The sequence below is a fragment of the Camponotus floridanus genome, unplaced genomic scaffold (assembly GCF_003227725.1).
Source record: "Camponotus floridanus strain SB8 unplaced genomic scaffold, Cflo_v7.5 scaffold50, whole genome shotgun sequence".
Classification (NCBI taxonomy): domain Eukaryota; kingdom Metazoa; phylum Arthropoda; class Insecta; order Hymenoptera; family Formicidae; genus Camponotus; species Camponotus floridanus.
In genome coordinates, this window is record NW_020229659.1 from 550,301 (window position 1) to 567,112 (window position 16,812).

At 40.6% G+C, this 16,812-nt stretch overlaps 1 protein-coding gene across 2 annotated transcripts in view; it reads right to left on the reverse strand.

Annotated features, from left to right (window-relative positions):
* Nucleotides 1-16,812, reverse strand: part of LOC105248928 (protein Shroom) — a 161,657-nt gene that overhangs the window by 36,728 nt on the left and 108,117 nt on the right. For both annotated transcript variants that reach the window (XM_025412437.1, XM_025412438.1), the window contains 6 exons: nucleotides 8,704-9,081; nucleotides 7,758-8,070; nucleotides 5,806-6,051; nucleotides 5,525-5,676; nucleotides 4,603-5,442; nucleotides 2,772-4,496 (listed from right to left, as the gene is read on the reverse strand). In XM_025412437.1, the coding sequence (XP_025268222.1) occupies nucleotides 2,772-4,496; nucleotides 4,603-5,442; nucleotides 5,525-5,676; nucleotides 5,806-6,051; nucleotides 7,758-8,070; nucleotides 8,704-9,081 (3,654 nt within the window). The remainder of the gene's footprint in view (nucleotides 1-2,771; nucleotides 4,497-4,602; nucleotides 5,443-5,524; nucleotides 5,677-5,805; nucleotides 6,052-7,757; nucleotides 8,071-8,703; nucleotides 9,082-16,812) is intronic.

Below are 16,812 nucleotides of genomic sequence, written 5' to 3' on the forward strand. Positions count from 1 at the left end.
TAGGTTGGTTTATTCGAAAGGTTAAACCGTCGCGCTCTTGAATATCTAGCGCAGCGAGAAACAGAAAGAGAGAGAGAGAGAAATGTCTGCAACGGTTCTGGCACTCTTTTGCCGGGCAATCTCTCCTTCCTGTCGAAGGTCGGATGCAAGTCAAATGTTGGCTCGTCGAACCGTATCGTGGGTTCGGAACATCTTCGCCAAAGTGCGTATCGGGTAGCTGGTCGATCGCTCGTGCGTTACAGGAGGCCAGGTAACCATCCAATCAGAGCGAGAAGGAAACAAAAGAAAGGTGAAAAGAGTTATCGCTCCGTGAGATCGAGACTACATCCTGTATCCCAACTAGAAGACTCGACTGGCAAAATTCTCCTTAGCCCGGCATGCAATTATCATCGATCGATTGTTGGGGATCATTCCTTCATTTACAGCGTCTTTCTAGTCTCGCGTCTCGAGCTACGATTGTCGCTCCTCTCGATAGTTCTCGCTTGCTCCGTGGCCCGAAAAATCATGGATCGATGAATAAAGAGGTGCCGGGTCACAGAGCGCGCTTCGCCATTATCGTCGTTCCCTCGTCGACTCGCCGAACGAGTCTTGTTCCGCTTTTCATACAATTACTCGCGTCGCGCGAAATCGTCCTTGCCCGACTTCTCGCCTTTCGAGAACGCGTTCGAGAACGTCGTACTCGTCGGAATTTAATAACGTATCCTCGCATACACCGATTGCGTTCAACGAGCATGACTCCTCTACATTCTCGCGGGAGATATATGGCTCGCGACCTTACCTTCTACATATGAGAGTAGTACAATTCTCTCTTTCATGAGATGCCAGTCGCTCGACGTCATTCTGCATAAGCTGATATGTGTATTGTAGGTCTTTTATAAATTCAGTCATTTTATAAAAAGAATTCTAGTCTTTTTTATAAGGCGGTATTTTACAAGAAAAGATTTTAGGCTTTTTATATTAAAATTTCGAAGCCTCTGCGACAGATATATAATTTCCTGCGTTTAATATATGCCTTGGGAGATCTAAAGAGAATGGCTTACAACGCGCCATCATTTAAAAGTCGCGTTATTCGGAAAACATCACGTGTAAATCACTCGTAAATCAATCTTAGTATGAGTACCGTTAGATTTACAATGATAATCTCATGATAATATATGCGATTCGGTTAAACAAACGATCGGAAAAAATAGTTAACGACCTCGGGTAACCCGAAATCGTTCCGGTATCAGTGGTTAACGCCACGACCTTAGAGATTTATGAGTTTGCGACACCGGTAGTGCGTTAACAAAAAGCGTCTCTTTCGTTCAGTACCTCGTTATCTCTCTTGCTTTGATTTCCATATCGGCGATAGGCCATTTTACAGCCCTATTTTATGGGCACGTGGATGTAGCAGTTAAGTTTCCTAATGACATAATTCATTACAATTGGCGTTTACGGTTATAAATGTTCCACATCAGAATTTATATGCTTCGGATAACACGGAGCGCGAACGATTTGGCGAATGCTGTTTATAAACTGGTCGGGGTATAATTTGAATGATAAAAAATATTTTCTTGCCTTAACTGGGCGTACGTACCAGCTGTGCATACATCGTTTCCATCGAGTTTTCGGATGATATACGCCGACGTATCGCTTTGTCAATTATACTTTTCATTCTCGTTCGAAAGAAACGGTAATTACGAAAAATTATACGGAACCTATCTATGTCAAGGAAGCGAGATTAATCAACAAGTCACAAATTATGTCGGCGGTACGAACGATTTTAAATTGTGTATAATTGCCGTTGATTGATACGCGTAAGAGACGCTCCAAGGATTTTCGAGATTTGAATGTGCAGCGGATTTTCGGATGATCTATCGATCTTTGCGAGCGGCATCGACCATGCAGGGAATAAAGTGTACCTTACAGGTTACCTCTAATTCTCAATTGATCGAACGTGGGATAAACACGCTGCACGATACTGGGACATTGCATCTAATGACGATGTTGTGTAACGGAGGCGGTTATTTATCATTCAATTATATTGCAATTATAAGGCCATATGTGCCTCGTATCTTAAATTACGCGATGCCATTTCAGCAATAAACGCTTTAACCTGCTCAAGACCTTTAATAATTGATAATCGCAGAATGAGCAGCTCGGAGAGAGTCGCGGTCTCGTGTCTCCAAACGCTAACAAGTTTTGATGGTACGATAACGATGGTATGATAACGATAATAATATCATTAGATGACGATCGTCATGTTCGAAAAATTAAAATAACGATGTACAGTTCACCGTTATACAGGGTGTATCTTAAAAAGCTCCCACTAAGCAAATAGCGTTATTCCTGATTAAAAACCGAGTCGAAAAGTCCTGAACCATTTTTTTTTCCAAGATTCATTAAATAATTAATCAGATTTAAGTATTAAAAAATATTAATTAATCAGATTTAAGTATTAAAAAGATTTCTGAAAAGATGAATTGTTTAAAAATTAACATAAAACAGTTTATTTTTTTGCTTATCCAAATCTTCATATATTGATAACGAGGAAGTTTATCTTTTTATTGGCGCGACTTTACTCATTGATTATGCTTTATTAAGCATTAAAAATGGTTCAGGACTTTTCGACTCGGTTTTTAATCAAGAATAACGCTATTTGCTTAGTGGGAGCTTTTTAAGATACACCCTGTATATACAATTAATATTGTAACAATTATTAGTCGTAATCGATAAATAATAAAAATGATTAATGTGAAATATCGAAACAAATATTATGTAATCAAACTCACCCTTGATGAGGAGCAGGTCTCGGTGGAGGTGGCAAGGACTTTCTACCGGGTGTATTTTGTCGTGGTGCTAAAGGCGGTGGCGGAGAATTCGAAGAACCCGTGCTGTATCTCTCCGTGGGACACTGAGACTGAGATTTCTGCTTAGGTAGATCAATGTATTTCGGCGGCAATGCGTAGTAAGTATGAGAACTTCTTTGCGTCACATCGCTAGGACGCTGATGATGATTAGGAACGTATTTCGGCGGTTCGTGATACTTCTGCGGATTTGATTCCGAGGGGAATAGCTTCGAGCTCGCCTCGTATCCCGTTTTTACCGAATTACCAATGGAAAAGCTGTGATTTCCGCTCTTCAGGTACTTGGACGGGCCCTTCGCCGCCTCCGTCGTTGACAGATAATTCGGTCTCGACGGTGGATTCGCGGTGACATTTTTATCCGCGTTCTTAGGCACTTGAGGTTGCGGTCTTTGACCTGAAGAGGATTCTAATCTCTGGTCAGCATCATTTCTCAATAAACCAGACACGTCGACGCGCGTTCCATCGACTCGCATCGATTCTTGCCGAATGATTCTCGGCTCCACTGGAACTTGCGGCGCGGGTCTCTGATTTCCGGAATCGCTGTATCTTTGCGATATGAGATCAGGCAATTGCGCCGCGGGTCTGGCTGAGAAAGGCCTCTCTTCGGATATTCTTCTTGTAGACGCTAATCTTCCGTTTACCATAAGCTTCTGAGTAGAAGGATATCTCAAACTGGAACGTCCTGTAGCTACCATTCTGTGCGTGGCGAAACCAGCCGACACTCCGTTCTCCAGAACCATTTCCGAATCCACGTGTTTCATTCCCATGGAGGCTCTAACGAACTGATGTTGTTCCTGCTCCTGCACGCTTGTTTTCGTCGAATTCGGCGCGGATTTGCTGGTGGTCTTATCGTGATCTCTCTTGCCGCTATGCTTCGATCTTTTCATGGAATGTCTTTCCGACTTGTGCCGCTCGCATGATCTTTCACGACCAAGTTTTGCTGTTTCCTCCGTCTGATGATGAATGCTGTTGTTAGATTTACGCTGACCCTCTGTGAAAGAATCGTCGCTGAGCTCAGGTGGCGGAGGTGGCAATGGATCGTCGCAATCGTGGACCTCGCTTTCCGTGATCGCAGGCGGCGATGGCGGCGGCAGATCAGGACTAGGCATGCGTTCGTTATAAGCGTTCCTCAGATGAGCTTTTTTAGGAGGTCTCTCGGGCACCCAATCGTCTATCGATATAGCCGGTCCGACTATCACAGGGCCTAATAAATCTGTAGAGAGACTGCTGCAGCTGTTGCTGTGCTGATGCTTAGTAGTCGGTAAATCGCCGTTTGCTTGACTCTGAGCTCTGCTGACATTTTCCCTCCATGTACCACTGGCATAGTCTGACGCCGAACTGGCTCTTCGGGATGAAGATATTTTCGGTCGAGGAGGAGGCTGCGGCGGAGGACTCTGAGGACTCTGAGGAGCTGGCGCAGGACCCTGCGTTAACTGAGGTTCCGATCGCCAAGACGCTTGATGATGTCTCTCGTAGAAGGACAACAATGCTTTCTTTTGGATTGCTTTTAAAGTAGGATCGGATACTCTGTGACGTTTGTCTGGATCCAGATAAGTGTAACGCATTTGTTGCTGCTGTTGTTGCTTCTCCAATTCATTGATACGCTCAGCTACTGAAAGTTGCGGTTGCGGCGGTGAGCTCAAGGTCATTCTGAAACATAGAAATATTGCAAATAATTAGTTCCAATTTGTCACTAATTATATTATTAGAAAAGAATAATACAATTATAAAAAAATGAATTTTGAAAAATGCACACCTTGATGATTGTGTAGATTCTTGCGGCTGCGTCGTACTGACAGGATAAAGTTTCCGTTGATTGCGTTCACGATCCAAATACAGCACGCTTTCCGAGTGATGCCGCTGTGGAGTTTGCACTCTCGCGCTGTGAGCTATTAATTGTTTGCTACATTGAACTCCATTGGTTTGACTCACGTCGGACATCGAGCCGTGTATAACGTTCCAATTTTCGGAGCCCTGCGGACTCGCAGTTCCAATCTGTTGGCGCGTAGGACTTTGCGGCATCGGAGCATATTTGTCGCTTTCGAGTCTGCTTGAATTGTCCCACTGATTCGCTTGCGATCTTTCATTCGAATCGTCGTCAATGTTAGATTCCTGCCACTTACTCTCTCGAGTCGATGTCTGACAGATATCCTTTATCGATGCGGACGTCGTGCAATGACCGATTACAGCTGGCAAATTGGTTCTGCCTTGTCCCTGTTTATTTCGATCGTTCATCGAAGTTTGCCATTTATCGAGATTGTATCTTCCTTTTGGACCCATTCCGGACGTACTAACGTCGCTCATGGAGCTCTGCCATTTCTCATGGCAAACGTTATTCGATTTTTGAGTTAATATTCCCCCATTTACGCTGCTAACGTCTGACATGGATCCATGATGCCATCGATCCGATGCCCCTTGTCGAGGAGGCATACCACTCGACACACTGACGTCCGACATCGAGCCATGCCATTTTAAAGTTTCGCTGCTAGAAGCGCTACCACTGGACGTAGTCACTACGCTATCTCTTCCTTCTCGGGAGGTGTCTTCCCAGGACGCCGCGGGCCTTTGTGCTACTGCCTCGCTGTCTCTTCTCAATCTGATAAGGAGAGCAATCTCTTATTACAAAGACATCACGTGATGTATGATGTTAATGAGATGGTGTATAAAGACAATCTCACCTGTCGAGGAACGGCGTGTTTGTAGAATCCACGCTGGATACATAACTGTGATATCCTTCGGATTGTGCGTAGCTGGCTTGCTGAGAATGCTGCACTCTCGTGTACTCTTCGAGATCCGCTTGCGTTAAAGTTGTCTCGCGGTAAAGATCCACCTAATGGAAAATGAAGTACAACGTTGAATTTAAAGGCATAATGTAAGAAAAAAATAATTAAATATTTGCAGTCATTCTAAGTAATGTTTGTTACGTGCTTAGGATATTTATTCGACTAGATTCTTCTACCTGGGACACCTGAGGCTCCTGATAATTCCTTACATAAGCTTCCAGCTCAGCGTGATTCAAAGTCTGAGACTGCTCTTCCCGTTCTGGCGGTGATGGAACCACATATTCCGCGTCTCCTAAAGCTTTACCTTCGCGATCTACGCGCGGCCACAATCTCGACACTGCTTCTTCCTCGACATTGCTTCTGTTGCGTGACTCGTAAGTCTCAGCTGGGATCTTCTCGCAACGCTCCATTACCGTCTTCAACTGCAATATTCAATTTTTGCAGTGTAATAGAAAATCATAAGCGTACTTGGAAAGTAGCAGCTTGAAATAGCATTTGCTAAAGCAATTTTTCGGAATTTACTTTCACAATATAAGTAAAGTTAAAAGTAGGGCGCAATATCCGATAAAAAAAAGTATAATATAAAACATCTTATATAAATGTTCGAGTGTGTTGACCGAAAAATATTCATACATTAGATACATACATTCGCTTGTATGAATAATGTTAGCTTGCAGCTATTATATGACTCACGATAGCGTCATTCATTCTCATAAAAGCGAGATAAAAATAAAAAATTTCGATCTTGAAATAAACATTGGCACGAAGAGAGCTGAATGCGTGTATTTTAAAATAGGAACTGCGCCAAATTAATAAAATTTCATTGGCGAGAAAAAGGGAACGAAAGCTAATTTTAGCATCCTTTTCGGGTTTTTTTTCTTTTTTTTTTTTATTTGACCATTCTCTTCTCCTTAATACCAAGTTGCTGGTACGTACCGGAATTTATGGTGCGCGATGCGGGTCGGACCAACAAAATACCACGGCCTACTTTTGAGAAAGCCGGTAGCACGACGACGATTATGTCACCGAGAGAAAGGAGGGTGCGGGTGTGGGAGATTAATTGCCTACGCTGTTTTAGGGCGCAGCACAATACTAAGGTCTTGCCCCGCAGTGATCCCGATTCTTAACACGGCACGTTCGGCTCGAATCAGTTCCTTTAATTGTTAAAACACGTGGACGGTGTCGACGTAAAACTTTGTAATTCGTTTGAAAGCATAAGAAAAAGTACTGCGATAAGCTCCGTTGCTTCGTGACTTGTTTATTCTACCGAGATACTTTGCCGTCGTGTAAACGAGATTCGATTTTGCAACCGTAAGACAATCAAGAACGCCTGACACAGTGAATTCTGTTTATAACAGGAAGTCGGAGGAATTGAGCTGATGCAAATCGCGTGATTAGCAGAAGAAGTTAAAAATATTTTGCAAGTGTAACTTGATCGCCTTGAAAAAAGTCTATAATATCTTATTTATCCTTTGTACGCTATCTTTTTCTATTATTCGTATATTATTCTTGCAAAGCTTTTTTAATTTAATTTTTTTATTTTATGTTGCAATCTTGTATTTAATATTTAATCGTTGATTAAAAAATTCTATTTAACGTGAATAGTAAAATGTACTAAAAAAGTCTATAATAAGAATATCTTATTTATCCTTTGTACGCTATCTTTTTCTATTAATCGTAATTATTTCTGCAAAGCTTTTTTAATTTAATTTTTTAATTTTATATTGCAATCTTGTATTTAATATTTAATCGTTGATTAAAAAATTCTATTTAACGTGAATAGTAAAATGTACTAAAAGAGTCTATAATAAGAATATCTTATTTATCCTTTGTTCGCTATCTTTTTCTATTAATCGTAATTATTCCTGCGAAGCTTTTTTAATTTAATTTTTTAATTTTATATTGCAATCTTGTATTTAATATTTAATCGTTGATTTAAAAAATCTATTAACGTGAATAGTAAAATGTACTAAAAAAACAGAAATTGTCTGTATTGTACGTGTGATATCTTTTATGTATCCAATTAATAGTAAATTACCGCATTAAACTGTGTGAATGCGCGGTGTATGTTTAGGTGTACAAACGTAATGCTCGTTTTGCGAAAAACAAAGAGGGTTTTATAAGTTACCTGCTGCGTGAACGCGGGATTGGGTCTCTTCGTGTGCGGTCTGGTGTACTGAGCTGGCTTCTCCTTCGGATAGTTAGTGTGGTCGGTCCAGGACTTGGAGCGATGGGAGCCGCTGTGTCCCGAGCTGTGGATGTCCTCGTCGGGGTGTCGCTCAGGTGCGCTCGGCCACGACGGATATTTCTCATGTCCCGGGCCGTAACACACGCCCTTGAGACTGGAGGCATCCCTAACTGGCGGCGTCGGCGGTGGCGAGGCTTCGTCTCTTTCATTAAGGGGCAGCGTGAAGCTGTCGAATCCGAGGCTCTCGCTGTATCTAATGGGACAGAGACAGTTATGTTTAGACGTCGCGTTAAAGTGACACGTACACGTTGCATTCAGCGGCCAAAGAGCCGAGGCAGAAATAGCATGCATGACGCAACATTCCCTCATACGTGGAAACAATTACGCATGGACGCCAAATCGTCTGTTTATTACCTCCCCACCCGATGAATCACTCGTAATATGCGACAATCTCGACCGCGATGCTTTCGCGCGCAATGTCATTGAACCACTTTATTACCAGGATGTGTTCGCTGACTGCATAATTTATGTTACAGTCAACGGATTCAGTGTAATTCGTGCGGTAATCGAGGTATTCCTTCGACAAGATACCGTTTGCGTCGGAAAAAACTGAGACGTATCCTTCGGAAAAACTCAGAAATATCCTTCCGGTTTGCAAGAAACGGTCGACAATCGCGTGATAAAATTATCTACATACGGATAAATAATCTTATTGGATATTACAATTTGCGATCAGAATTTTAATGATTCCTTTCGTAATCGACGGATCTCTTTATTTGCGACAATTCGCATCGAGGAAAACAGGCAGAGGAAAAGGAGACTAGGCACAGATCTCGCGTGAGCGGACGCCACAAAAAAAAATAAGCATATAATCGCGATGACGTACCCGCTGTCGTTCTTATAGCCCGAAGTATTCTTCTTGTGACCGTCGTTGTAACCGGCAACCGCGGTAGCCTTCTTGACACCCTCGTGATCGTTCCCCTCCATACTGGACCTCCGTCCGTCGTTTCGCCTTCGACGAAAGTATTCGTTAAGAGCCACCGGTCGAGGCGGACTCTGCTTAAGGCCATAGCCTTCCTGAGAATACGATACGGCACTCTTGAAATTGGCAGCCTCGCTACCGTGGCCGTGGCTCGCGTAAGACTTGTAAGATCCCGGGGGACAGGAAGGTGGGCCTGGGGCCTCATCCTGGACGCGATATCCTGACGGCGACGGTTGCAGCTCCGTCATCGTGTAACCGACGTCCCCGCCATCCGGGATACACCTAAGTGCGCAGAAAATTAAAATCGTTGAGCTTCGATATTTCCACAAAATAAAAAATAATTATATAATTAAATAATTAAATAATTAAATTATATATATATATATATATATATATATATATAATTAAATAATATATAATAAATAATTATATAATTAAATAATTAAATAATAATAATCTCGTAATAATAATTAGATGATCATGTAAAATGAATTGATTGTAAATATAATGAAGTCGGTCGCAGTATTTTCATACATTTATCCGCTCATGCATGAATGTACATTAAATTTTGCGTAAAACATTTTAATTCTTTATAACACAAATTAAATTATAATATTATGTGTATTGATTCTGCTTTCTTATTTATTAAATATAAAATTTCTAGCATTAGTAAATTTAAAAATATTTCAATATTGAAAACATGTGAAAATGATCTTAACGTTTATTTATATATGCAAATATATTATAATATGATTAATTTGATAGAAATATATCTTTGTACTTAATAAATCTTATGAAAACGGTTTGTTTAATCTTGAATTTTTTGACATCTCGTAATACATGGTTTGTGTTGCTGTGGATATTTATCAGCAGTTTAAAAGATGCGACATTATACTAATCTCACTTTGTTCGCGGGGAGAATTACATTATCTAGTAGTAGATGCGAGCTTGTAAGACTGGATGCTAGGTGTGTCGGTTACAAGATAAAATCCGAGGTAAACGTCTTACAGCTGCTTATTTAACCTTTGGACGAGTTTAGAGACATGTATACGTGCAGTTAACTTTCAAGCGACAGAGGAATAATGAGTCGTGTTAATAGAGGTGCACTCAGCGTGATTGATGAAACTGATAGATAGAACGCTATTTCCGAGTCAGGGGTCTCCAGAGCGCGTGAATGATGACAGCTTTTAACGGCACGAATGCTAAAAAGTAAAATAAACGATCGCGCATCTCCAGTGCGGAAGATATCGCCGGGTATGAATGTTCGCTTAACTTTTTGTCGAGCAGGTTTTTATCGGCTCTGCGATTAATTTAAAGCATCCTGGATTAATCATAAATTACGGCGAGCACTTTGGCTCATTTAAATTTTAAAACGAGTACATATGTTTAATATATATTATATTTCTTCCCGAGAGGACTGTATCGCGGTATCTTGCCAAAACAACGAACCTAAATAGCGTGCTTTTAAATTAAAATTGAGGAATACGGGTGGTCGATCGATTAATTGTCGAAAAATATGAAATTCTCTTAAGAGAAGAAACTATCAATGCTATTCGTCAACTCAAAATTAAAAGATTGCGAGAATAAATGGTCACTGGGATTAATACAATTGTCTTCAATATAATCACTTCCATTTCCAAGATAAATTGACGACGTTAAGATATATGTCGAAGATTCGATTTTCGTTGTGATCCACAATCGAAGAATACACTTCTGCGAGCGTCACTTTTCTCACAGTTTTACATGTTACATCTTCACGAGAAAAAGAGAAAAAAAGGCGAAGTAGAATGATCCCAAAACCGAGACCAGCGTCTCACGAACAGTAAAATTTTCTTACGTGCGGTGAAAGGTCCTGGAATCGACTGCCCTCAAGGCACCAGGTATAGTTGATTTTTACCTACGCGACCTACGTTTCCGACTTTGCCCAGTGATGGCTCCTAATTGCAAGATGTTCTGCACGCAACGCATATTCGAGGCACGCATCGATATCGTGGGCGAATGCAAAATATTTGAGTGATTTTGTAATAAGCGAAAGTGCGATACATGGACGAATAATCGTTACTGATTCACGTATCTGACGAATAGTATCTAATAAGCGGTCGTTTCAGGGGATGTCGAAATTACAATTGCTCTAAATATAATGTGGCGTGCAAGTAACGGATTTATAATCTGTAGCGCACAGATCGTACCTACAATCAGACATAATACTCGGTAATCCTTGTATGTAATTTTGCAACACGTAACTTGATGTTTCGCTCAAAATAGTCTGCGAAACGTAATACGCTTTGTAACAGCCTGGTTTTTTTTAGAGAAATCGCTTTTCCAACTAATCAATCGGGCATGAAGTTATCAATCGGCGGATATTAGGCATTCACGACGCTGGCGTGCGTTAAATTGAATTTGTTACGGTAGGCATGTCGGCGCCATAGTTTTATATAACTAGAAACGAATCTGAGACAGAGGCGCAGAGGCAGATTTACGGTTTCGAGAGATCCTAAACGCAACATCCAGATAATGACACGCACGAATTTCACTATTTATGAATCGATAAGTTCTCGAATACGTTTCTCCTCCATTCAAATTGTAGGCTAGTGTGTCATGCTGATTATACAGAATTTCATTGCAAATGAGTCGCGCTGGAGAAAGAGATACTTCCGCAATAGGACGATTCAATCGCCGCTTCATCGAAATAAGGAAGTACTGTTCTAATAACCACGTACGCCCCCGTCGAATCTCCTCTTTTTTTTACGTCTCGCACGAGTTATCGATTGCTGCCGATGCCGCGACTCGGGTATTATTCTTTTCGTGCACGCAACACTAGCGTAGCATGTAATTTCGGCATCGACTGCCAACGGGAATACGCCACGGGGATGATTATTACGGCAAATTGCAACAATGTGGCGAAAGAACGACTTGCCGATTCCACAAATGCCCGTGGACCGGAGAAAAAAAATGCAAACATAGATAAAAATGAAGAATCGCAAATTGCAAGTGTCATTAGGAGCCAAAAAGGCGCATCCTCGATTCTACTCCAAGTATTGTCCATGAATAGCTGGAAACATCGTACATGCGGCATGTGATACCATTCACTGGCGCACTTTACGCGTCATACACGCTTGTTTTCCGCGATCGTGCCACGCATTCGCACGCATTCGTTCGCCGAGAAGTTCATACAGTCGAGAAGGGAAAGGGGGAAAGAGGGATGGCGCAAGATGCATGCCAACGCGCCGCGCTCTCACGTTTTGCGCGTGGAAGGTGAATAGAAGCGGGTGCGACTTTCGCGCGTTTTAAAGTCTCGCGTGCCCCTAAATCACGCCTCTTAATTGCCCACTGCCCGCGGACATCACCGGGGAATCGAGTTTCACCGTGGAAATAAATAAATTCCAGCGAATTAATAAATAATAATATAATATTATAAATATAATAATATAATAATATAAATATAATAATATAAAAATATAATAATATAATATTATAAATTCTAGCGAATTTATTTATTTCCCGCGCGAGCACGTCGTAAAGACGGAAAATAGAGGAGGTGTTCATCCAAATGATGCCTTTAATTTTTGCAAGATATGCGCGGCAGCAAAAGTCTCACGAGCGATATTAGCGTTATTAGCGAGGAGAGTAGTAAAGTGTGCTTTTTAAGATTAGCAATGGTCTCCGCTTGCACAGCGCAACCTAATAATTGCAGTGCAGCTTAGGGGGAAGACTACTGTAATCATCTATCATGCATATTCTTGCGTAATAAATACGTTACTTTGCAATCTAATTAGTTACCCTACCGATGAAATAATTCTGTATTTTGCGAGAAAATAAGAACTGGTATGATAGGCAAGTAGTTTGAAAGAAAATTAATTTTTCTTTGAAAGTGATTATTTATGGATACTAATTATAGGATATGAATTTTTCTAGACTCTATAATTTCGAATTAAAATTTATTTATATTTGACATAGGACCAAGAAAAAAAATTCATGCATTAATCAATTTCAGGAAAAAATTAATCTTTTTTGAAACTATTACACTATCATCCTGCGTATAATCCATTAAATACTTAAAATTTGTGTTTTCATGAGAGCCTTATTAATTTTTTAATTGAAGTAATTCTGTTCAAGATATTGACGAACGCATAAAGTTAGAGTCACAGAGTTTTAAAGATATATAAGATTCAAGCTTGAAGTAGATCGCTCTTTATTCTAAACGTGTCTGGTTTCCACGGACGATCGTGCTCTATCATCCGATTATCATATTGCTAGAGGAGTAGATGCACGTAGTATATACGAATATATTTAACTCGCGATGTGCGTACTTTTATATCCAGCTAAACTCAATGACTATGCTAACCCACAAAGAGTGTTATTTGTTGTTTCCGGACTGTCGAGTATACACAGGAAAGTATGTTGCATTACGCTCGTCGGCAATGTTCCGCTTTGCTAACGTTCGCTGCTTACCTCGGCGGGGTTCGGTGAGAAAAATAACGAGGGGAGTCGCGGGGAGTGGTCGAAATCGGAGGAAAAAGTTTCTTCTGGCCTTCATCTAAGAATAGAAAGAGAAGGTACACGGATATTTCACGAAGAGGACTCGCAGTGGGGCGAGAGCGTTGCGTCACGTAATTAATGCACGCCAAGTTCGTTGACTGGTTGCTCGAATACGTAATTCCGGGGAACGATCGCGCATCACGAAGAAGAAGCTGGTTCTTAGAGATCGAGTCGGATCTCCTTTAACGTGTCATTAATTAATACAAAATAAATTCTTATTTTACGCGCATCTTATTGCATATATTTATCTCATCCTATCCGAGATAGAGATTTTCAACATTATCGCATCCATTGGCGCTAATTAAATATTCATTATGATAATTTTATTATTATATTATTACCACCATCATCAGGATATAAAGTGTAATTTATTCTAAATTCTGTGGCATTATTCGATTGAAAGGACGAGGAATTTTCAATAAGAAGCGCGCGGCGATTCGCAGGGTACAAATAACAGAAGCCGCAGCCGACAGCCGCGCAAGAAACAATGAAGGTCAACCCGCGTAGGTCGCATTCTTGACGTCTGGGGCGCGTCGGGGGAGAGAAGAAGGAATCGACGGGGAATGCAGAAGGATTTTAACTGACCGTTCTGTAGAATGCAGGGGAGACGTACGACGCTATGCGTGGCTTATCACCGGCCCGTCTGTTCCTCGACGCCGCACGAAGCGGTAAATTCAATGCGGCCTGTGCGCACGCGAGCGAGGCTGGCGAATGGAAGGTGGAAGGCCGGAGGATATATAAAGGAAGGTAGATGAAGACGAAGGAAGAGGGGGGGGAGGGGGAAGAAAGAACGGACAGAGCGGTGCACGGTGAAGGTGTAAACCAGGACGGGACGACAGAAGCGAGTCCGGGCCGGGCCGAGTCTCGTGGGCTTCGCTCATGGAAATCCGGACCCGATTCCTTTTCCACCCGGCCAACAGAATTATGATCCGGCTTTTACACGGAGAGAGGGCGAGGACGCACGCGTTGGCGGTGGACCCCGTGTCTTTCGTGCGTACAAACGCGTGGGTCCCCTTCTCCCTCTTCCCACGTCTACAACGGCCGTCCAACGGTAGCCGTCACTGTGCCGGCTGAATCGTGTTGAAAATACAGCCTGAACGAAGAGCATCTCCCTCGTCGGTATCCTCTCTTCGCAAGAGCGGCTTTAGAAGTGGTGCACGCCCATTGGCGTAGGATGCGAAGGAACTCATTCGTTTCCCGAATCTCTTGACCGCGAGGCCTCTTTCCTCCGTTCTTGAAGCAGATTCCCTCTTTTCGTGTCCTTTTCACGATAAATGCTCTAATTTTATGCACCATTTAATTATCGGTCTACATCCATGCAGTCATAACTTACTTTTGTCAACCTGAATGCATGTCGGATACATGTATTCTTTGAAGAGTGTCTGATTTGCGAGAGTTAGCAGGTGGAAGTACGGTATTGATCGTTACAGTCGCAGTCCTGTAACTTCGTGATGTAAATCGTTATTCGTACAACATTCGCACGTGTTGTATATCTTCTATTCGATGCCGACATACTCCGAGTACGAGGAGTAGCATCGCGTGTCATGTATCAGGCTGCTCGCGCCATGAATACGCAGACGATGTCCTGGCTGGTGTTCGAGTAGACGAGGTAGTTGGCCAGCCATAGATGAGATTATAACAAGAAAGAATTCTCGTTACTAATTTACAATCTATATGGCAATAGAGAGGATAGATTCAGCTAGATGAGTTTATCTGAAGAGTGCCTCGAGACTCTTCAATAATTTATGAATTTTTAATATATGTTTGATTTTTTCAAATACCATCTTGATATTATTATCGATGCAGATATCGAAATCTATATTTATTCAAATGTACATGAAAAATGATATAATATGTGATGATGTAATATTCTGTTTATATATTTTGATATTTGTAACATATTGACGATTGGCGTATTACGATTCTTGTATGCACAGAAAAAAATAAGTGTCAAATCAAAACTTATATACTTAAACTAACGCGTTCATTGTTTCGTATATATGCAACATTATAATCTTCTTAAAAGAATTTAATAATTTTAAATTTCAACAATATTATCATCTCATTTTAATATTGTAATTGTCACCTCAAGAATATATAATTATTTTATTCTACTTTAAGAAAATTATAATCTTTGATTTAAAAATGTATTTTCTATCTAACATTGTTTCTTTTCCATTCAAGAAAATTAAATCTTAAATCATAAGAATATATTTTTCTTGATTCAACTATATAAAATGACTTCATTCAAGTAAGCAATTATTGAAACAATTATATTTTTCTTTTATTAACGTAATATAATCTCATTTCAAGATTTCCATATTAAAACTAAATATATTTTCAAAACAAGAATGTTTTTTTTTTCTGTGTGGAATGATATATTTTGTTTGATACCTCGGCTGACACATAGATGCTATTTGCAGACCCACTCAATGTCATATGCATATTCACAGAGATTGCGGATATCAGATGCACCCGATAACGTTCGATGTAATCGCGCGATGATCGATTACGCTTTTCGCCAGCATCATTACGTTAATCTCTCTCTCTAACGCGATTAATTCAATGGAATATTGCTACAGGGTACTGTCGATTATAAAATCGTTAAGGAAACTAACATAATAATCGGAGAAATGTCATTTGCTTGGAAGGGAAGAGGAAGAACAACCGTCAACGTAAAGCCTGACCATGCGCTTTGACATATCCGTGCCAATCAATTTTTCCATCCGTCACGTTGCGGCAGCGCGTCATTTTATATGATAATGAGGCGAATCCAATTCCCTCTTTCGCCGCAATCTTCTCGGCAGTCGATTTGAATTAGCATAACCAAATGCGTTAGTCTATCCGACTAGGAGTCAACGATAGTCGATTTACATGCAACGTTTGATGGGCCGAAAGTCGACGAAGAGAACCGCTTTCGCTCATTTTGTGCGACGCGATTCAGACGAGAAATAGAATTATTCCAAATGGAAGAGGGAACCTATATCGTGATCCTATTGGAAAAACATATGGAAAACTCGGAAAATTTCATGTTGTAGCGATAATAATGCCGACATCGAGTGAGAGCGTGCCGTGGGATTCTCTCTTTACAACTTTCCCAGTCCCTTTCTTTATTTTGAGATAACTTTACTGCTCGCTGGTAATTTTTTGAAATTGCGGATATAAAAATTAAATGCGTATATTTTGTTTATATAAAAAATTAATCCATATATAAATATATATATCATCGAATATTGATATAAATTTCCTAGAAAGATTGATGTAGAATATTAGAATTTTTATCATGATTACTGATAAGTATTAATGATTAATAGTTGCAAAATTGATTTACATTCTTCTATTAAAATCTAGATGAGGTAATAATTAAAAATTTTCTTTTCCTATCCACGTGCGAAAGTCTTGAAAGGAGGAAGAAGAATAAAAAGATGAAACAGAGAAAAAAATAAATTAATGAAATGCAACACATCTCACATG